At 34.6% G+C, this 22,939-nt stretch overlaps 1 protein-coding gene and 1 pseudogene across 3 annotated transcripts in view; one reads left to right on the forward strand and one right to left on the reverse strand.

Moving 5' to 3' along the window:
* The window catches only part of FOCAD (focadhesin), a 363,803-nt gene that overhangs the window by 64,570 nt on the left and 276,294 nt on the right, over positions 1–22,939 (reverse strand). For all 3 annotated transcript variants that reach the window (XM_044660684.1, XM_044660676.1, XM_044660669.1), the window contains 6 exons: positions 20,797–20,885; positions 18,281–18,325; positions 15,314–15,422; positions 11,013–11,129; positions 7,311–7,549; positions 928–1,017 (listed from right to left, as the gene is read on the reverse strand). In XM_044660684.1, coding sequence (XP_044516619.1) covers positions 928–1,017; positions 7,311–7,549; positions 11,013–11,129; positions 15,314–15,422; positions 18,281–18,325; positions 20,797–20,885 — 689 coding nt within the window. The remainder of the gene's footprint in view (positions 1–927; positions 1,018–7,310; positions 7,550–11,012; positions 11,130–15,313; positions 15,423–18,280; positions 18,326–20,796; positions 20,886–22,939) is intronic.
* Positions 12,025–13,705, forward strand: LOC123232538 (annotated as a pseudogene).

The raw sequence follows: 22,939 nt of genomic DNA on the forward strand, positions 1-22,939 counted from the left end.
TCTGAGCTCTATAGACTTCTTTGAGGCTGAAGAATTACTTTGAGGAACATGATTTATTTACCTACCTAGTTCACCAACCCTCCACTCTCTACACAAACTCGAACTACTCCAAAAATTCCAATTCTTGCACTGGATTTTTCCTACCAAACTGGAAGATTAAGATGGTTTCCCCAATTTAAATCTACCTAAGATCCTAAGCAATTTCTATAATCACCACCCACCCAGTGTACTCAGCCACTTTCCTTCTAACTAAGATTTATACTGAATTTATATATTTGTCCACTGCTCCTTTTGTCTCATCTTAATGTCAGTCCATCTAGATTGAAATCTGAAATAGAAGGAATTCTATAGATTTAACTCCATTTTTACATGATCTCATTTTGACTAGAATTTGATATTTTTGAAGGGTAATCTTGAAGGTTTGCTGAAAACCTATGATCATTTAGAGTTTGTTCCTATTTTGGTCTCTCTGCAATATATGTTATTTTATAAACTCAAGGACTCTATAGAATTCTCATACTTAAAAGTCCAGACCTTGAAAAGCTCAGATCCTGTGCACACAATCACTCACCAGGTAATTGCTCTTAAGAAGTCTTATTGAAGGATAAAAATGAAACAAACATTTCCGAATGACAAGCTTCCCCACCCTCTGCCCCGCTCCCCCCAAGTTGGGGAACAGATTATATGAATAAAGAAAATGAAGTTAAAACAAACTACTGTGTCTCTTTGAACCAAGTAAAAATCTTTTTTGCAGAAATAGACCTCTAATGCTAGTTATTTGAGTCTAAAAAATTGATAAAACTAAAAATTTACATTTTTCTAAGAATGTATATCCTTATAAAAGTTTTACTATAATCTGCAAGACACAGAAACAAAGGAACTTCTTAGCACTGAATTCATGATGTAGAGGTCATGGAAATAACATACTTGTATTCAATACTGGTGTCAAAGCAGCAGTTTTCCAAAGCATCCAAAGATGTCATCAGAAGAAGGTTCAACTGTTGGCCAGATACATCACTGAAGAAAAGTAACAAAAAAGAGAGAGAGAATCACTAAAAATCATTTAACTAGCTAAATACTCCTAACATGTCATAATTTATTGTCACTGCTCTGCTGGAAGAGTTAAATAAACATATCTATTTATGCTGCAAACTAAAATGTAGTCATTTTTGTAAAGAGAAAACCACACTGGATGCATAAATTCATCTGAACTTTGCAGGGTTTATGAGCTATATGATTCTTGGCAAGTCATTCATCCTCTATGTGCCAGAGGCAACTAACTCTAGAACTTATCTCCTAACAAACAGATAGATTATAGTCTGTGTGTTGGTAGGTTCCCCCTTGCTAATAAAATCACAGTTTTTTTTTTAATTTTCAAATTCAATTATTTTTACAACTATGAAATGAGTAACAGGTCAATACCATTTGCTTATATTCCTTTTTTACCCAGGATCTTCCCTCTCTTCCTTCTTTATTTCAATCTGACCAGCAGTTTCTTCTGTCTGGGGTAGCTCTTAGTGAGGGATTTCTCCAGGGTCACACAGCCACAATGGACTGAAATACATGTCTTTTGGACTATGGCGTCAGTTCTCTAACCACTCTGCCATACTGAATTTTTTTTATTTCAGATAGCCCAATAAACCTTTAAGCTCTTGCTTTTGCTCAAGTTCTCCATTTTGAGGAGAGAGAGGTTGTTTATTCAGTTTCAAATCATTAAAACCTGAAGACCAAAGCAAAGTGAACTTGTAAGCCAACAAGGTTGTAGGTGAAATACTACTGGAAATGTGCCAATGTCCCTAAGCTGCCATTCCCAAAGCCTCCTGCAAACCACCCCTCCCCCATAAAACCTGTTATTACAAATTTCACCTTTTAACATGGCAGTTGAGCCTCAGGAAAAATGGGGAAAAGGCAAAAATTGAAATGATTTATCTAACTTTATGCTTCTCAACTTCTAGCCTTTTAAATAATGTGGTTCCAAGTACAGTATTAGTAATTATTAAGACATCCCTGATAATTCGAAAATGAAAATTCATTCTTACTGCCTTTTTCCAAGTGGGAATTGTGAATTTTTTCATCAACACCTTTATTGTCAAGGGGTTCCTTCAGCTTTCCTTTTATGCTTGCCCTACAACCCTCACCATTAATTTATTACAAACAAAGCTAACAAGGGTGGATTTTTAATAATTTATTCACAGGCTAAGAAGAGGTGATTTTGCTTGAGGCAAGGTATTTCATTTTTCAGCAAAAGTCCCACTATTTTTCTTCCCTTTCAATAGCCTTAACTAAGAATTAAATAAATCTTAAAGAGTTTTGAGGGAATAATACATTGTTGAACATCTGAGAAGAATTCTCAAGAGGTTCAACCTACAAAGCCTATTTGTAATCAACTGATAGCCTCAAGAGGTTTTGGTGCTGCAACATTGCAGAGTTCAATTTGGAGACTTTTCTGAACAGATTCCAGCACAGAACTTAAATTTTAAGGGGCCTTCTTTCAAAGAGCCAGTCCTCAGAATCAAAGGAAAAGCTGCTCTGTGAACATAAACTATCTTTATATGAAATTGACTTTTGTCCCTGATAGTTAACATTGTGTTCTAATTCTGTTCCCCCAAGAGGTTTCTTTGGCTTTCCTGAAGCTCATTTGATATCACTGGATAATTATGTAGAGTCAACTGCCTTCAAAGTTTTCAGGCTTAAAAAAAAAATGAATTCCTTTGCTGAACAGCTAACTATGTACTCCAAAGTATTTCGTTCATCCTTTATAAAGAAAGAAAGTAAAAACTTTATTCTAACCAAAGGGTAGATCCTTTAGATCAGCTACCAGCAATTATAAAACAGAAATTAAAAATCACATTTCCAGCTAGAATATTAGTACTAGTAAAGAGAAACTCAGAATGAATAGGAAGATTGTACTGAAAAAAAGGGGAAAACGTGAACATTGGAGCTAATACTAAGTAAATTCAGTAATTAGAATGGAAATGAGAATTCAAAGGTGGTGTAGGATAGAATGCTGGACCTAGGGCACAGAAAACCTGAGTTTGAATACTGTCTTAGATACTTACTAGTTGTGTGACCCTAGGCAAGTCACCTAAGCTGTCTGCCTCAGTTTTCCAGTCTGCATTTACCACCACTACCACCTATCAGGTGATAAGGATAAAAATGAGATAAAATTTGTAAAGTATTTTGCAAACAGTAAAGTACTATATGAATGTAAGCTATTATTATTACATTTTGTCTCTGGAAGAGTGCTTCCTGGTAGCCTTTCTCAGGATATCCTGCAAATACAAAGTGGCAAAAGGTATTATCTGAACCAAGATCAATTCTAAGGCCATAAGCTGTGAGCAGGCCACATCCACAAAACAATAAGAACCCAATCCTCTATCTAATAAGCTATTTAGCATCTCATCTCAAAGCAGAAATCACCAAAGTAGCCCTGACTGCCCAGAGCCATGGGGTGCGGGTTTTATTACTAAACTATGTTATTTTAAAAGGCCTTAAAGAAAGAAGAGTAACTAGGTAGCACACTGGATAGAGTGCCTCGCCGCAAGTCAGAAAGACTTATCTTCTTGAGTACAAATGTGGAATTGGAAACTTCCTAGCTGTGTGACCCTGGGCAAGTCACTTTACCCTGTTTGCCTTGGTTTCCTCATCTATAAAATGATCTACAGAAGGAAATGCCAAAGTATTCCAATATTTTTGCCAAGAAAACCCAAAGTAGGGTTATGAAGAGTTGGACATGACTAAAATAAGCGAACAAAAGAGAGGCAACATGGTATAGGGGATACAGAGTTGTCCTCACGGAAACCCAGGAAAACCTGAGTTCAAGTTCTGCTATTGAAACAGTCTAGCTACAAGCCTTTGGAGAAGTTGTATCACTCTCACCAGCATGTCAAACAACTGTCTAAAAATATAATTTGAGGAGAAGGAAGCTAATCTTTAGGGTACAAGAAATTTCCTACCAAGAGCTCTCTACCCTGAAGAAATCACAGGTCCAGATTGAAGAGAAAGAGAAACAGAGGGGAAAAGAAGAGATGGAAGAAGTGAAAGAGAGACAGAGGAAAAGGAAGGGGATGGTGGTGGAGGGGGAGAGAGACACAGACAGGGACAGAGATAGGGAGAGACAGAGAGAGAATTACTTCCTTACTTTTCTTTGCTTCTATATCTAAAGGTTCTTTCATAAAGCAGAGTTGTCATTGATGTTGAAACCCTTTCATTATATTAATTGTAGGTACTGACCTCCCAATATTTCAGTGTTTTTATATCTACAACCATAAAGTTTTTTATATTTTGTAAAATCCCCTCCAATAGTAGATATCTAAAATCACTGTAGTCTGATTTTTTTAAAAGCTCCATTGTTAATCACAATCACTTAGAATTATTAAAAAGTGGGGATCATAAAAGCAAATGAAGATGGCTCGACATTCATTTCATGGCTGTAAAATAAAATCACTTTGAAATTTAAAGATATGTGATAATATCAGTATGAGAGAAGTCCTTCTACAAAGAGAATCATGATCTGTCTAACATTTTGAAGGTAAGCCCAAGAAAGTTGCCTCTGACACAGAGAGGTTAAGTAACTCACTCCATATCACACAGTTAACATATGTCAGAGATGGATTTGAATCTTGGTCCTAACCCAATGTGAAATATTTCTCTATGTGACACTGTCTCTTTATAAAAATGTATTCTTTCAAATATAATGAATATCTAAATCTCCCAATTCACATGAAAAGGTAGTTTTATCTCTCAATTATTAGGTGTATGTAGACTCCTAAAGAGAACTGAGCCATGTTAACAAAATAACACAACTTATTCCATTTGGTCACACTTCAAATACCCTGAAATTTAACCTAGTGTTTGTGTAGAATTAAAAGCAACCCTTGATCAACTAAACCAATCAAGTTTTCTGCCTGTGGTTCTCCAGTCAGACAGATGACCTTACTCTTTCATTTCAGTTTTTTCCCCTTTTCCCTCAAAAATGGGGCACTTTTTCTAAAAGCTAAAATTGATTATTTAAAAACAAAATGCTTTTCCTAAAATAATTTGTTCCTCAATTTTTTTTGCATATACGTAAACCAGAGAAACAAAAGTTAATTATTTATTTTAACCGGAAAATCCAAATATAGTATAACATCATCTATTTTAGTTCATCTAGGACTTAAACAAAGCCAAGTCTCTTGTGTTCTATAAGATGCCCTTTAATCCTTATGTTAGTCAAGGAGAGTATACTAAATTATTATCTCTCTCAATTATCAAAATATTCATATTTTCAGAGTGATTGATTCCGAGAGGTCTATATCACAGTAGGTCTCAAGGTAGAGTCGCCAGAGTCTGAGAGCCTTTTCATGGATCTGTGAGTTCAAAACTATTATTATAATAATATAAGGGCACTATATATTACAAATGCTTCTCCCTTTCCAACTATCTATCTATCTATCTATCTATCTATCTATCTATCTATCTATCTATCTATCCATCCATCCANATCTATCTATCTATCTATCTATCTATCTATCTATCTATCTATCTATCCATCCATCCATCCATCCATCCATCCATCCATCCATCCATCCATCTATCTATCTATCTATCTATCTGGGCGGAGAAGGGTATTCCTCTTTATATTGCAACTAAAATGACACCACAACAAATTTAATACAGAAAGAAATGAGAATATAGTTGTCTTCTATTCAGGAAAACATTTTATTTAATGAATTAATTTTTTAAACCATTACTTTCCATTTTAGAATCAATACTGAGTATTGGTTCCAAGGCAGAAGAAGAGTAAGGGCTAGGCAATGGGGGTTAAGTGACTTGCCCAGGGTCATAATGCTAGGCAGTGTCGGAAGCCAGATTTGAACCTAAGACCTTCCATCCCTAGACCTGGCTCCCAATCCACTGAGTCAGCCAGTTGCCCACTGAGGTAGATATTTATTAAAAAAACAACTTTACAAAGCCATGTAAAATAATATCAATCTTCTAATTTGTTGTGGAAAAGATTTTTGTTCCTATTAAAATTTTTATAGTAACATATAATAAGTTTACTAGTGTTGTTTTTAAAGGAGTTAAATCATCTAAAACTTTTATCAGTTCTAATACCTAGTACTATAAATGCTAATCCATATTAATGCATATAAATAAAAATAATTGGGGTAAATAGTAATTTTTAAAAGTATGAAGGACTTCTGAAACCAAAAAGTTTAAGAGCCATTGTTCTTGATGTAAGAAATTATACTATACTAGTATTTGCATAAAAAAACTGGTAATTTGGTAATAGTAATGTGAAATCAGAAATGGCTGCATTCCTAGGAAAATTTTCCCACTTGGTGGAATTTTCCACCCAGGTTTTGTGATGTTTCATGACTTCCTCTATTTAAGAGCTCAGCTAACTGTCCAAAAGAGAGCAATCTATTTGAATAAGGCACAGAGTTTAACAGCTACTAGTTGAAACTCTTTACCTAAGAATTAAAAAAAAAATGTATATCGAATCACTGCTTTAAAAAAAAGAAAGGAAAATTTATCAAGCAGTTCTTCAGTAACCCACTATAAAACAAAATTTTGTAGCACCTGGGATACACAGTCTAACTACATGCTTTGTGAGAACACTATGTAGTTTTAATTAAGTAACTGTGCCCCTAGCTCTCAATTTACAGTGCTATTCAGGATTACAGGCATAGTTGCCATACAAAAGCTAATAGGACTTTATACTAAAAAGTCTCCTTAAATGAGAGACTGTGTTGTGCTCATCAAAATAACATACACAGGGCTAATGTCTAATCAAATAAAGTGATTTTAAAATATCTGATGTCTGCATTCTTAAGGATATCTCAAGACATATGAGATAGTAAAAACAAGAATTTGGGAGACAAAGGGTGTTAGGTTCATCCTTGCCAAAAGTTGAAAGGTTCTGAGGAAAACAAAATAATAGATGAATATTTAGTTTTATTACATGCAATAAACAAATACACACTTACACACATCCATGTGGATGAATGGATAGAAAAATGGATGGATGGAAAGGACAGAAAAAATGTAGTGAACAGAAAACTGACCTTTGGGTTTAAGGTCAGCATCTGACACATACTAGTGTGAGACCCAAGGGCAACTAACTTAAGTGCACCAGGCAACTTGAAGACTTTCTAACTTACAGGTAAGTTGCTGGTTGATATTAATGAAGAGAGTTTCCAACCTCAGACATTCTCTACTCTGATGAAATCACAGAGTCAGACCAACCACAGACTGTCAGTCCTCTCCCACCTCCCATCAACAAACTATTCACAAAGGGGGAATCAGTAGCATTGAATAAACCATACCTGACTTTCTCTTCACACAAACGAGAGATAAACATCCCCAAAGCAAGGCCCATGTGGATTTGAACGGCTTGAGACTCATCTGCACTTGGTTTCCCAGGTAACCTAGCAGTCAGCATACTCAAAACTTCCTCCACCTTCTCCTTGCAAGACAAAATGAAAACTGGAACCAGGAGGGATAAAGCCATAGCAGCACAGGAACGAGCAATGGCACTAGCTGTGTTTTCACCAGAGTATGATTTCTAGGTAGAAAGAAAAAAAAAGAGGAAGGAAAGAAGAGAAGAAAGAAGGGAGGGAGGGACAGAGGGAGTCAGATTAGTTATTTTTAAATATTTAGGTGAAAGAATATTTTCCTCAGGAAGGACTATGTTATATGAGAAACTTGAAACCAACAGGGCTCCTACAAAATTGCCAAAGTGTTTCTGTGGGATGGTTTATGTTCTCACACAACTACAGAAATTTAAAACATAATGCTTATGTGAGGGAAGATTTGGGGTTACTTTTCTTTCTCAGTAAGTGATCATTTACTTTCTAATTTGAAATCAGTTTGAAAGACAAACAAGTAATAGAAAACTTCCCGTCCTTTAAAGGTGTCAATTCATTTGCCATCCAACCTGAGGACAGTTTACATTATATTTCAGAGTTATGAAAGCTTCTTTATAGGAAAAATTAAGAGGAAGAGCTGGTAAGCAAGTCATGTTTGGGACAGACTAAGCTACTTAATAAATGTGATTCTATCAAGCGAGGCATTAAGTGAGAGCAAAATCAAAACAAAACAAAACAAAACAAAACACAGTAACAGCAGAAAGAGTTCATATTTAGTGTGGAAAACTATTGGCACATCTCCTAAAATTTTGGTGGGAACGATTCCCAGTAAGTAGATGGATTATTTCCTACAAAGACTTAATTCCTTTTAATTAGAAAGGAAGTAAAAATCCTAAAAGTCTCTAGTTACAAAGGAACAAATATTCAAAATGGAATTTAAGAGTTTTTATGTTTTATGTAATTATGGGGAAAGAAACTGATAATGTAAATAAAATAGTGGAACAGTCACATGAGAATATCTATGAAAAGTCTAAGATAATGGAATACAGTATTATACACATTTATAAATATATGTCAAATGGGATCAAAAACAGTTTCATTTGTCATTCTCTACTGTTTTATACTCTACCTTTCAACCACTTGAGTTAAAGAGAACTAAGAAATATTTTGCCATTCAGCCTATAAGCTTTCAGTGTTATAAACAATAAAATGCATTAATAAGCATTAAGTACCACCAATGTACAAGTCATTAGGATAGGACCTAGGAATATGAAGATTAAAAAACAGATATTTTGTTGGGAGAGAAAAAAAGTTTCACATATAAACTATATCCAAAGCATATGAAAGGCAATGACTTTGGAAGATAAAATATGGAAGGAGGATTATGCATGAAGGCAAAAGCAGGTCTCATGTAGAAGGTGAACTTGAAGGAAGTTGAGAATTCTATGAGGCAATGGGGAAGAGGAGATACTACCAGGGACAGAGTTCAGAGAGCACAAGAGCACAGAGATGGTCTATAGCAGTGATTCCCAAAGTGGGTGCTACTGCCTCCTGGTGGGTGCTGCAGCGATCCAGGGAGACAGTGACGGCCACAGGTGTATTTATCTTTCCTATTAATTGCTATTAAAATTTTTTAAAAATTAATTTCCAAGGGGCTAAGTAATATTTTTTCTGGAAAGGGGGCGATAGGCTAAAAAAGGTTGGGAACCACTGGTCTATAGAATGCCACAGTGAAGAACAATAAGATCAGTTTGGCCAAGATAAGTAATGTTAATGAGTTTGGAAAGATAGGCAGGAAGTCATATAGTAAAAGGCTTTAGATGCAAAACTGAAGAGCTTGTGTTTTATTTAGGAGGTAAAAGGAAAACACTGGAGGTTTTTTGAACAGGTCAGGGCTTTTTGAACAGATCAAGGAATATTAATTTGGAAGATATACAAAATATAGATTGGCTTAGGGAGTGGCAATGTGAGTGGAGAGAAGGAAACATGTGAGAGATGATGCAGAAGATAGAATAGACAAGACTTGGAAAGAGATTAGATTTGGGAAGGGAGGGTAAAGAGTCCAGGATGACACAAGAGATTGTGAATCTATGCAATTAGAAGGAGAGTGGGGTAGTTAATAAGAAATAGGGGAAGAACTATAATAATTCTGCTTTGGACTTGAGTTTGAGATGCAGAAATGCCCTACATGAAGATGATGATGTGGGATAGGACCTCTGGAGAGAGACAGAGAGAGAGAGAGAGAGAGAGAGAGAGAGAGAGACACTAAAGCTAAATAAATAGATCTGGGAGCCATCTGCTCAGAAAGGATAATTAAACCCAGGGGCGTTGATGAGAGAGTAAGGAAAGAGAAAGGGGCTCTAGATGAAGCACTAGAAAACCCTCATTGTTAGGAGTTAAAATATTAATGACAGGTAAAAGGGGAGCAAAGAGAGAAGAACATTAGGGAAACACGGTGGGAACAGATTATCCAATGCCAAATGCTATATATAGGTTAAAAAAAGAAGATTATTGAGAGAAGACCTTGGGCTAGGGGATAAGTTTCAATGGTTAACTCTGAAGATGGATGTTTCTGCTGAGTGATAAGATAATAGGAAAAGGTAAGGACAACTTTTTCTTATAGGATGTAAAAGGAAGTACAGATATAAGACCTGGCTTGAGGGGATGGCAAGGTCAAGTGAAGGTTTTTTAAGGACAGAGAAAACCTGAGCATATTTGAAAGCAGCAAGGACTAAGCTAGTAGATTAAGGAAAGAAGGAAGATTTAGAAAGCCAAGTTAATATGGCTACCATGAAGAGAGAACTACTCAAAATGCCTAGCTCCTAAGACAGTGGGAAGGAAAAAGCCCTTCTAAAATAGGGCTTGGAGCGAGAAAAAGCAAAAGCATCACATTTTTCATATGAAATGCAATTTAGGAGGTTAGTAAGGGAAATACATTTTATTTGTTCTCAAGAAGCCTATAAGCTTTAAGAAATTTGTATGTATTAAAATTTTTATATAATATTCTGTCTTTCCAAGAATGTAAGCCTGATAGCTACATCAAAGATAACCACATAAGCTTCTAAACCTTTTTCTCATCATTAATTAAAGAACTAATGGGAACATTTGTAATAGAAAACAAGTTAATAGAAAGGAATGTCCCCTCTGAATAAGCTGGCCTACCAATGTCATCCAATAGTAACAAATAATTCAATTTCCCCTTTAAATTTTAAAGTCCAGCTCCAGACCTCACTATTCACACAAAAACATACCAGGATCAATTGAAAGCACGAGTTGCAGAAAAAGACAAAATTATGAAAAGAATATGAGAGTAACAAGACATACGGTTAAATTCATGATCTTAGTAACAATTCAGAACCTGTTTTTTATTTTTAACCCAACCAGCTATAATCCTCTCTGCTCAGCTGTTTGTCCCATGACTAAGATAATTCTCTAATAAATGGATGGGGATGGGCTAAGATTGAAATGATGTTATTTGGAAAGCAACACACTACCAGCTTACATAAATGCTTAGGTTTCAGCAAAAGAGAATGAAGAGGAAGTAAAATGTTACAGAAAATGTTTCATTTTATGACTCTTAATAAGTAACAATAAACAACAAGTTTGAATTCTCAAGACTCCCAAGCTTGCTTTAAAATTTTCTCTTGCTTTCACACATACGTGATAGAACCAGGAGAAGACTTGTCCCTTCGGCTGGTGATGGCTGTCCACAATTACTAGAAGAGTATTGAGCACCATAGAAATCCACTGTTTCATGGGAAGGAAATCAGGTTCAATCTAGAGACAAAGAGAAAAAAAAAGAAAGAAAAACCAAAATAAGAATGGAAAATAAGGAACAGACCTAACCATTAACTTGTTGTTTTTTAAAACCCTTACCTCCTGTCTTAGAATCAATACTGTGTATTGGTTCCAAGGCAGAAGAGTGGTAAGGCCTAGGCAATGAGGGTTAAGTAAGTTGCCCAGGATCCCACAGCTAGGCAGTAACTGAGGCCATATTTGAACCTAAGACCTCCCATCTCTAGGCCTGCCTCTCAAACAACTGAGCCACCAAGCTTCTCCCCTCATCATTAATTTGTATAAATTCTAGAAGCAGTCCACACTTCAGTCAGGACTTTAATAAATAATAGTATTTATTATTTAGCTAATATAGTTAAAATAGCTAAAGGCTGAGTCAAGCTGGAAGTCTTAAAAAAAGTAGAAAAAAATGAAGTGAATTACTGGTTACCAAAGACTTTCACCAGTCTCTATCAAGAAGCTGATTTGGTTCTCATGCAACAGCATACTTTTTATTCTGTGGAGAAAAGAGCTCATAAGCATGAGTCCCAAAAACATGTTGATGAGGTGTATGGATTCAATTAAATGAGCATTAAAGTTATTTAGAACGTTCCAATTGAAAAGCACTGTGTGTAGGCACTGAAGATACAAGGCCAAAAGTAAAATGTCCTGGACTTCTACTGGGAGAAACACATTCATAGAAAAGTAAATGAAAAACACAGACAAAATATTTTTAAAAGAAAGAGAACAATAATAACTTGCAGGAGGAGAAAGCATGGAGAAGAGCATCAGTTTTACTCTTGACATAAGAGAAAACCATTCAAAAATGGAAGGGGTTCCCTCAGCTAATAATGATTAAAGATTCTTCCATCACATAAGGTCTTCAAGTATAGGCAAGATGACCATTTTTTTTCTGGCTTCTATAGAAGGGATTCTTATCTCAGGTATATCTAATCTAGATACGAATAGAGAGGAGATTTGAAAATGCCAGAAATAACCCTTGGACAATGGAAGTCATGAAACTTGAGAGTTAAAGTAGTGCCAAAGCCAGACTGTGAAAACTTCCTCTTTTTCCAGCTGGCTACCATTATAGACTTCTCCAAATTCTCCACCCCATGCACACCAGGTATTTTGTCCTCTTCCCTTACTTTTCAGCTTCCTTTAGTGTATTATCTTCCCCAATTAGGTTGTAAGCTCCTTGAAAGTAGGGAACTAGCTACAGCCTGCCCCAGACACAGAACAGAGTGGGGTGGGGTGGGGTGAGTGGAGGGTCACACGAGGCTGCCTCCATTTCCCTCTGGAGTTACTGCAGCTTCTCTCAGGGAGGCTGTTTAACAGCTGTGTGTAAGGAGAGGCAAGGGTCTTTGAGATGCTGAATTTCAAGGAAGAGAACAAGGGTGTATATAAGTTGACAGATTTATTGAAGTATTCATAAAGAAGATAGCAACTCTGAATGTTCCTATCACTGTTCTTCCAGGAAATTCTTAAAATTTTACAACAAATAAAAACCAAAGAAATACTTCTTTGGGGAGTATTTCAAGTTCAATTTCTCCCAGAGGCCAACCAGAAAACTCTACTGTGAGTAGTTACAAAAAGAAAGCTATGCCTGATCAGATGGACAGCAATTCATCTATCTGTAGCAGCCTTCTTATTAAGTTTAAATTTATAGGTAAAAAATCTTCCATAAAATATACTCATAGGCCAGTATAAAATGAAGAACAAAGTATAGAATCTGTGAATTGGGAAGAAAGACCCTCTACACTACTATATTGGGTTATGAGATGATGGAAGAAAGAACTAAATTTACTGTATGTAAAGTGCTAATAAGAAGTCCAGAAGAAAAGGGGATAGTTTTCAGATGGTATACTGATGGTATACTGAATGACAAACTGAAAGAAATGATTCCAGGCTTTCAACTGGCTCTTACACCAAAATGCTGGTTCAAGGATAATTATAATGCCAATTTCTTAAAAAGATAGGCAGTTAGGACTCCAGGTATTTCTGCAGAATTTAGTAGGTCACAAAGACATTGCTAACTGCCTTGCAATAAGAGAATTTCTTTGTCTCCATGATCCACCAGGTCCCTAGAAGCCTAGGAGAAAGCAGGGCTTTCTGTGAAACTCTAGAAGAAACAAACTATCTATTATAAAAAGAAATATTTGAAAGACAAAAAGAGGTGGAATTATGGAAGAAATTGTTAAATGAGAAACAACTTCATATAGACACTAAAGAAGAGAATTAGGTTATTGTCTTTAAAAAATGAAGAAACATTTAGAATTGCAGGAGAGGGTGAATGTATCAGAAAAATAGTGTCTTCTGCTATTAAAGCAGATCAAGATAGCATGGGTGAAAAAAATAGTCCAGATTAGATTCCCAAGGGTGCGTGTAGTGACTGTGAACCTGAAAAATCAGTAACTGAAATGGAGGTAGGGGAGGTGGCCTGTGCTGCTGAAGAAGACAGAACAGCTGCCATAATCTTTGAAGATTTAGCAATTTGGACTGGATTATGTTTTAGCAAAGAAACATTTAAAAAACTGAATGTAAAGCATTTAGTGATGGGAAAAAAGATGCCCAAGTGAAATGTTTATTCATATATTATATATACATATATACTTACATATAACTTAATGTCAGGAAATCTAAGGGAAGCTGATTTGCTTTTATCTAGCCTTTATACTTAATATATTACAAAAGCCTAGTAAGGATTAGATTATTATTATATTATATACTAGATTATATTCATCTAGACTGTATTTTTTAATTCAAAGATATTTTATTTTTCCAATTGTATATAATAATAATTTTCAACATATATTTTCCAAAATCATAAAATCCAAATTGTTTCCCCTTCTCTCTTCCCTCCCCCATCTCAGGGATGGTAATAGACCAATTAAATATTGCACATAAATGATTGTGATATTTTGACAATATACTTTGTTATATATGTTATATATGTAGAAAATCACTAGTAGTAATCAAACAGGACACAAAGCATACTTGTTTCTGTCTTAAACATACTTTTTAATTGGTTAAAATAAGTAAATGGAATTGTAAAAAGATAAGAACAATTTAAATTAAAACACTGATATATAAGTACCTTAAGTTTAAAAAAAGGTTTTTTTCATTTTAATACATTTAAAAAAGAAAAAACTGTTAATACTAAATGAAAAGTACCTGAAATAGCTATGATTGACTTTCTTAGGAGTCTTGGAAGAAAAGTAATAAAATGGGAATTGTTTAAAAAAAAAACTAATTTATTGTTATCCAGATTTTGTATGGTCTCACCCTTCATTATTATAATTCTGAATTACATCTTTATTTTTTACTCAACACTTTGATAACTAATTCTTGAACTGTAAATTTAATGAACTTGCCTTTTCCCCAAAATACCTCTTCCTGCTTATTAAGGTATACTCTTTTGAAAATATGTTCTTACATAATCTAAAGATAACTAATTTATAGGCAAAGAAGAAAGTCATATTTTTGCTGAGTTAATAACTAGTTTGATTTGATTGTGGTGCATTTTTATTCCAATGGAGCTGAGGAGATATTTCAGTATATCATGGCCTATTTTTTCCAAATGTATTTATTTAACCAAGTGGTGTGCTTTTCAAGAATTAAAAGTCCTTTGTGCTAAGTTTAATTGGTTAACTTCATTAGAGAGAGGAGTTAAGAAGAAAGAGTACATAGGGCCTTTAATATTTTACTATTACAAAAGTCTTAGAATCCTGTAGATCAGCTTTGTGAAACTTGTTTAGTGTTTATTTTGGCCCCGCTTCTAGTTATTGAAAATACCTTTATTTTTCCCCCACTGAGAAGTTATTACATGATTTTTGTACACATACTGTTTTGCTTAATGCTATTAATTCTAACATGACTCTGATGCATACTTTGAAAACTATATTAATGTGTTGGGTTTTGTATACATATATGTATTATGTGTGTGTCTGTGTATTTTTTTTTCCTACAAGTGGAAAGAAACTGCTAACATTGTGACTATCCATTTTTGTAGGGGGAAAAAGTAGAAACTAGCTTTCTCTTTCTTTTTTAATCCCTAGCTCTTAGTACCACATCTTGAACATAATAGGCACTTAATAAATGTTTACTGAGACTTTAATTTTCAAAATACTATTTTCTGGAAAATCAGAACAGAAAAAAGAAAATGTTTTCAGTGTTCCTTAACTTACCTCTGGTGCCCCATCAGTTTCTGAGGATAGGCTGTTTTCATGTTTAGATACAACAACAGCAAGACTGGTTAATGCCAGGAGTGCATTCCCTTTGACCACTGGGCTTTCCCTGTTGATGACAAGACAATACTAATAAGGATTCTAAGACATTAAGAGTCAGAGAAGGTGCTCTTGAAGACAAAAGAAAAGCAAGGATGAAGAAATCAATGAAGTCCTTTTATATTGTCTTACATATTCCAATAAATTTGTTCATTTTCTCTAAGTTGTGATTTTTCTCCAAGTGTACAACTGAAAAGAAAACTTAAATGGCATATTTTCTAGTTATTTCTTTTTTGATTTTGTTCCTTTTAATCATACAAACCTAATGTTTATCAACAGAATACCTGTCAGAACAATCTGACATACTTTTTATTAGTGCACTAGTATGTTGAACTGTTTTATGCTGCACCACTTCAGGAATCAAAACGCACTTGCAACTTGCCACTCCCCCCCCCCCCCCCATAACTCACAATTTGAGGACTTTGGATGAAAAGTATAAATGACTCACTTTCACACTATTAGAAAGTAAAAAAGGCTCTCTGGCTTATGTCATTCAAATGATATTCTTTTACATTAGTCATAAAGTCTTGGACTTGACCTGGGAAATTAATGCCATAGGAAAATGGTCTTTATTAAGATAACCTAGACTCGAAAAAGCACTTTTATTGTAATTCCATCATTATCACACAGAAGAAATTGCTCACCCTAATCTTTACTCCTGCTGAAATGCTCCTGGCCTTAAAATAATGGTTCTGGGGTTAGTCTTACATGGCTCAGAATATGGAGAAGATGACAGATATTCACATAAAATTTTCCCTAAACCAATTAGTCTAATTAAGAACTCCCACTAAGATTATAAGTCCAAATCAGTACAGTAATGAGGGGACAAAACCAGTTCTAAAATTACCCTTAGCTTTGAGTTCTCTTAAATGAAACTTTAGACCTAACTCATAGGCAGGAGAACCAATTGTCCACACAGCCCTGAAACAAAACTAGTCTTCTTCACAAAAGAAATACTCTGAGAATTCAGTGACTTCCCTATCTCACCACAATAAAGTTAGGACCAGGCCATAAACATTATAAAAACCAAGATATGACTATAATTTGTTGCGTTTTCGGCCTAGTTCTATGATCACTATTGAAGTAAGGCTGGGAATTTTCAAATGTGTCCCCAACTTATTCTCTTCTGATGAAGGAAAACCAAAGCACAGGAAGTATATCAGAGATCTTAAAAATAAGATCTTTCTAACATAGTCTGTCAAAGAAATACTTAGCTCTACCGGCAAAAACATGTTGCCAAGGAGGGTAAAATTGTTCATCTGATCTCCATTTGGTCCAGTTAGTTTCGCTAAATGTATGTCTGTTGAGGACCCTTCCTGTGTGCTACAACTTCTAGCTATATACTTCCCTAACTCATACTGTTACTACCAAAGTAGACCATGTTAGCAACTGAATAGAATAATAAAAAGCTATCACTATTGACTAATCAAACCATCCAGTGAACTGAAAGAATCATTTCTGTATTTGAAGAAAAATATGATCTGAGTACTATTCTTATAAGCAACTCCATTGTACACTTTTTCAGTTGTCAAGGGAATAGTAAAAAAAAAAAAAAAATGGTTACACTAATGAAAAAGGGATATTATTGTGCCATAAGAAAAGGATAAAAACACAAAATACAAAAAAGTTCTTCGTTTCTAATGCATTCTTTTCACTCAAACTTAAGACTATTCATTTATTCATATTACTAATATTACCATGAAAAAAAAAACTTGGTGAAACTGCTAATGGATAAAAATTTTGTGAGCTTTTCTTCAAACATATATTTTATAATGAAAATAACTAATAATTACAATAAACATGAAGTGAAGAACTAAAGAATATACAAAATAGCTTAAAGACAGCAATTTCCTAGTTCTCAATAAAAATGTTCTTTTTCTTATAGAAGACAGTGGATTAGTTAGGAAATGTTAGAAAGAAAAAGTCTATGACTATGTGAAGACTAGGTCATTGTAGGAATTTTTACAATCAGTGAAAATGTCGGTCCTATTCAACTGTGCCCAGTGAACAAGAGAAACATTAGGTTCTCTTGACCTAGACCCATATTAGCAGATGAATATTTTTCTTCATCTTTCCTTTATAAGAAGTAACAAACTTCCTCACTGCCCATAGATCCTTTTATACAAACTGATACAGGTAGGACAGTAGGTAGCACAGATGGTTGGGGCAACGCAAACAGCAGGCACAGAGCCAAATCTCTCTAGATATACACATTTAATTAAATGCCAGGATTGTTATACTTTTATTCCAGTCCTACCTACATGAAAACATTTCTGCTCTAATCCATGGGTACAAAGAGTATGTATGTATCATATTAAGACACTAACAACATCACTTCTTTATTTGCCTACAGATAATGTAAACTTATATAAAAATGGCAGTGCTCAAAGTGAGGTCTAAAGACCTGTGGAGGTTCTTGAGACTCTAATTCAGAGGCTCCACAAAGTCAAATTATCGTTTATTATCATTACCATCATCATATGATTTATCTTTAATATGGTAAACAATGATAGCTATAAAAGCTCAGGGAGGGGGGAGGATGCTCAATAATTTTTAATTAAGTAACAAGATTCTGTGACTAAAAACCACTGTGTTAAACAGTCATCTTTCTTCTCTCTGCCTGGTATACACAACCCCAAAATTCAGTTTTCAATATATTTATGCCATAAAAAAGGTAGTAAGAATACATTTGATTGTAAAATTTTAAAAAACAAAGGTAATTTTAAAATAAATGAAAAGGTTTTTTAATTGCCTACTACAAGAGAAATAGGATATGCATAAATGTGAATAATATAAATAAGAAACTCAGGACAAAAGTGGAGAATTAAAAAACCCTCTATGGGGCTCTTACAGATATATAAATCTTACTTTGAAGCTGACTTGATGATCTGGTCAGTCAGCATGTCTCTAACCCTGAAATAAAAAAAGAACCATTATTATACCTTGCACCGCAGTTAAAAAGTTGTCTCCTCTCTTGTTCTTCAATAAATAAGAACTAGCTGATCTTGTCCTTGAATATTAAAACTACTAATGTATTAAGTATACAGTGAGATGGTTATGGTGATGCCATTAAGAAGGGCTTCATTGTCAATGTCTGCTTTTGGCTTAGTGATACAGAGTCAGCTTCAAAATAGCTCTGAACTGACCTTTCTAATGTGTATCAGGAAATGAAAGTCAAAAACAGTTGGTATAAATCTAATCCTCCTGGATTTACAGAGAGATTTCTAAAGCAATAAATATACTAAAATCTAGTGTCCAAAAATAAGATAGTGTAAAAATTGATACAGCATTTATTATACTTCAGAAAATAACTGGCTAAGCTCTCATATATTATAATCATCTGAATTTATTGGAACATGGCTGCCGAAAAACTCACATCTCTTAAAAGATTTGAGTAATCACTTTTTAGTGCACTGCAGACCAGCATTTCTATAGTTTCCTATTTAATTCAAAACAAAAAATAAGACTCTCCTCTTTTAATTCTGTCAGATGGCGCCATGAGAGCAATATGAAAGACCAGCCAGATTACTGTATTAAAATGTAATTATTAATATAACCAAAATGATATTCATATTTTAGGCCAAATTTCTTAAGGGTATAATTTGAAGTATGCGACAATAATATGTGATTAAAAATAAAGGTCGGGGGTAGAAGAGCCAAGTTTCTTTCGGTATAAATCTTATGTCCAATTTAAAGGTTTGGCTTGAAGGTAGTCTCTTTAAAAGAGTAAGATGTGGTCATTTTTCATTTCTGCATTCCTGCTTCCTAGAATATAATAGGTAATTAATAAATGTTTATTGCACTGACTAAAAAAGAGTATAAATATTTTTATATTTTAAAAATAAGTATTGTATAACTTACTGCCTTCTTCATAATACTAGAAAGATAAATTTAAACAGCTCTAAGAAGGCAAGGGGGTAGGGGATGGGGGAGCAGTTTGTTAAGTTTTCTTTCTCTTAGATCATCAGTCTTTCTCATAGAAGAACCCAAAAGAGTTTTTGTGTAATGCTGCTAAAACAATAAATGCCTATATTTTCTCTTCTCCCCTAACTCTTATATGTCATCTTTTTGAGATAAAATAGTTATATAGTGATCATGATACTAGACTTGGAGGGAAGATGAGGGTTCAAATCCTGCCTCCAATACTTAACTAGCTGTGTTATCATAAGCAAGTCATTTAAAATCTCTGAGCCTCAGTCTCTTCATCTGTAAAACATGAATGATAATACCTAGAGTACCTACCTCAAAAGATTGTTATGTAGTCCAAATGAAAAATATATAAAGTACTCTGCAAAGCTTAAAGCTTTCTATCATTGTCATCTGTTATTTAAGACAAAATTCACTAAAATTAGCACTGCATTTAACATTGCTGTAATAAAATATAGAATATGTATATTACTATGAACAGAGATGCTCTGTTCTATGACCACAATAAAAATCAGAATTATGCATTCCTTCTATTTTTTAATCTACTAAATTTTAGTAAGTGTGGAGATCATAAGTAATCAAAATATATAGACCCACACACATATATATACACACATGTGTGTCTCCGCATATATTTAACTAAAAGTGAGTACTGGTTATAAACAAAGCTGCTAAGTCTCCAAATACTTTTTTTTTTTTTTTTAACATTTGGGTTGCCCCCAGTAGAACTACTTGATTTTGATAGGCTACTTTTTCCAGTACAGGTAAAACAGTTCTGATTGCTTTTTATATTCTAGTGCTAATGTATTCCAAAAATCAGGACAGTCTTAATTCAGTAGAATTCTTCCATATCTCCCCATCGAAATGAAAGTCTTGATGTGGTACAGTTGTACCTAATAGGCAAGGTTTCCCTTCAAAGTAAAAAAATACGCCTCGACTAAATATGGAGTGAAGGGCAATAGTGTAGACCAGTGATAGGTAAACTTTTTAAGAGGGGGCCAAAGGAAAGGAAATGCTCATCTGTCAGTCTGTTTCTAAGGCAACTCTTTCCAAGTTTCATTGTATTGTATCCTACTCATTGTATTAGCCAGATTAGGGATAATGACAGGGAGCAGGAGAGAACATTTCAGGGGGCCACATCTAGCCATGGGGCCATAGCTTGCCCATCACTGGTATAGACAGAAGGGGAAGGGGTAATTTTCATTAAAAAGCACATAAAATCAACTGAGGTTTTTTTAAGTCCCCTGTTGAGATCTTGACTACGGTTTCCTAAAGAAATAAAAATGATGACCAAACCTCCATTTATAATTTTGTCTTTTTAAAAAGACTCTTTTAGCAGGTCATCTGTTTTTTCCTTTGTAGTACTAAGGCAGAAGTTACATTCTTAAATAGGTACCTTTCCCCTAACTTTTCATTTCCCATTACAAATGATGAGCAAAAGAAAGTCATTCCCTCACCAGAGCCAAGCTGTAAATTTCTTGTATTGTATCTCCTCGGGAGCATCTTTTCCATGTTTTAACTGCATATCCAACTCTGCCTGTCTTCCCTGAAAAATCACAGGATACATCAGTAAAACTTTACAGTTGAAATTAGTTTAAATTTATGAGAGGGGAAAAAACTTGAATAGCATATGTAACCCTTCCTGAGGGCTACTTTATAACTGAATCTAACAGTTCTCAATAGAATATGTCACTTTGAGCAAATGTGTTAAGAAAATATGAGCACATCACTATATAGTCATTCCTTAATTTATGAAATAGTTTGCAGTCTTGAAAAACTGTGTGTAAAGGGAAAAGTCTGTTATCTAGGAGTTTACTGTGGGGAATCTAAAAAAAGAGGGCTAATGCTATTATCTCAGGAGTCCCTTCTGTGCTCTACCCTCTCTAGCCCTCCCACATATTTATGATTGCCATTCATATACATGCACAAAATGTGTTCAAGCTCCAATTCTGAACTGACATGTTATAAGAACAGATATTCGGACAAGCATATTCTATAAGAAGAAAACGATTCAATAGGTATCTGGAAAATGTTATGAGGATTCATATACAAAAATTGTATTTTCTATTCATTGCTCAATAACTAATTTTTATATATTAACTTTACTTATGATAAAGAATGCAAAGTACACTAAACTTTAAATGATATTACCTACACTTCACCAATCAAATCCTTTTCTGATTTTCAAGATCTTTTTAAAACTGATACTTATTTGAGGCAGACAACACCCAATTTGATTTAAGGTGAAATTATACTGCAGGTTCTTTGTTCTCTCTGAGTTTACACTCCTGAAAGGGAATCCTTTATTTTCTTTGTCTATTTTGAGTTAACACTTTGGTTAACAATAACTTAAGTACCCCTAATTAGTGCCTCACTAGACAGAAGACAGGATTAACTCCCCCTTGTCTGCTTTTGAAATGAATCAACAAAAGTTTGAACACCCTACTTAGTACTAGGTGAGATTTAGAAAATTCACACCCCTAGCTGTGAATCCTTTTGATGAGAATTTAACCTTCAGAAGGTGAGAAGGTTGATCCCACAAATACTGCCCCTGGGAAGTGCTAGACAATTTGGAAACTGTGATTGGCCCCTATGAAAATGGGAAGGGACAAGAAGTCACCATAAAAGCAAGCCCTGAACTCCTTCAGAGCAGATTGTCTTTGAGAAGATAGTCTAAAGCAGTGATGGGCAAACTTTTTAAAGAGGGGGCCAAAGGAAAGAAAATGCTCATCTGTCATTCTGTTTCTAAGGCAACTCTTTCAAAGCTTCATTGTATTCGTCAGATTAGGAATAATGTCCTGCAACCAGATAAAACATTTCAGGGGGCCACAGCTGGACCACAGGCAGTAGTTTGCCCATCACTGGTTTAAAGAGATTCTCTTCTGGAGATAATCTTACATAGTCTTGAGGGGAGCTTCTCTGAAGAAGGTTGGATTGTGGGCTCAGATCTCAGCTTCTACTTGGACTCTGACTCTTGGATTACTTCATTGGGTGAGTGAAAGGCTGATTCCTTTCCTAGTTTCCTAAGAGACTAGCTTCTTTGAGGAGGCCAAGTGGTTACTCACCACCAGCCTTCTTGGTTTAGAGCTAATTAATCTCTACCTGGATTAAGCAGACCCAGAGCAAAACATTTAGGTTGATAGGAGAAATAAATTTCTCTTCTTTATTGTTTCCTCTCTATTTGTAAATAATTGTAAGTAAATTTCTGACTCAAGATATAATAAATACTGGTGATCACATAATTTCATATAACCATCCAACTATTAATTTTAACCTTTACAAATCAGACAAGGCCTCAGATTATTTTTTAATTCTTAACACATGTAGAACTTCTTTAGAGGAGAACATAATAAGAGTTACTAAGAATTTTGTCTTGGGACAGCTTGAGCCATGAACCATAAGGGGTGCAAATGACATCAAACTTCTTTCAAGAATATTGTAAGCCAGTATATAGATGTTTGTACTTATAAAATTCATTAATCATCTGAAGAGAGGAACTGTAATATATAATAACAGATTGGCAGCCTCTCATGTCTTCAAAGCCATATGTTTAAGGAATGTATTGTTCCATGATCACTTATTGCTACATATTCTTTTTTC

The sequence above is a fragment of the Gracilinanus agilis genome, chromosome 1 (genome assembly GCF_016433145.1).
Source record: "Gracilinanus agilis isolate LMUSP501 chromosome 1, AgileGrace, whole genome shotgun sequence".
Lineage (NCBI taxonomy): Eukaryota > Metazoa > Chordata > Mammalia > Didelphimorphia > Didelphidae > Gracilinanus > Gracilinanus agilis.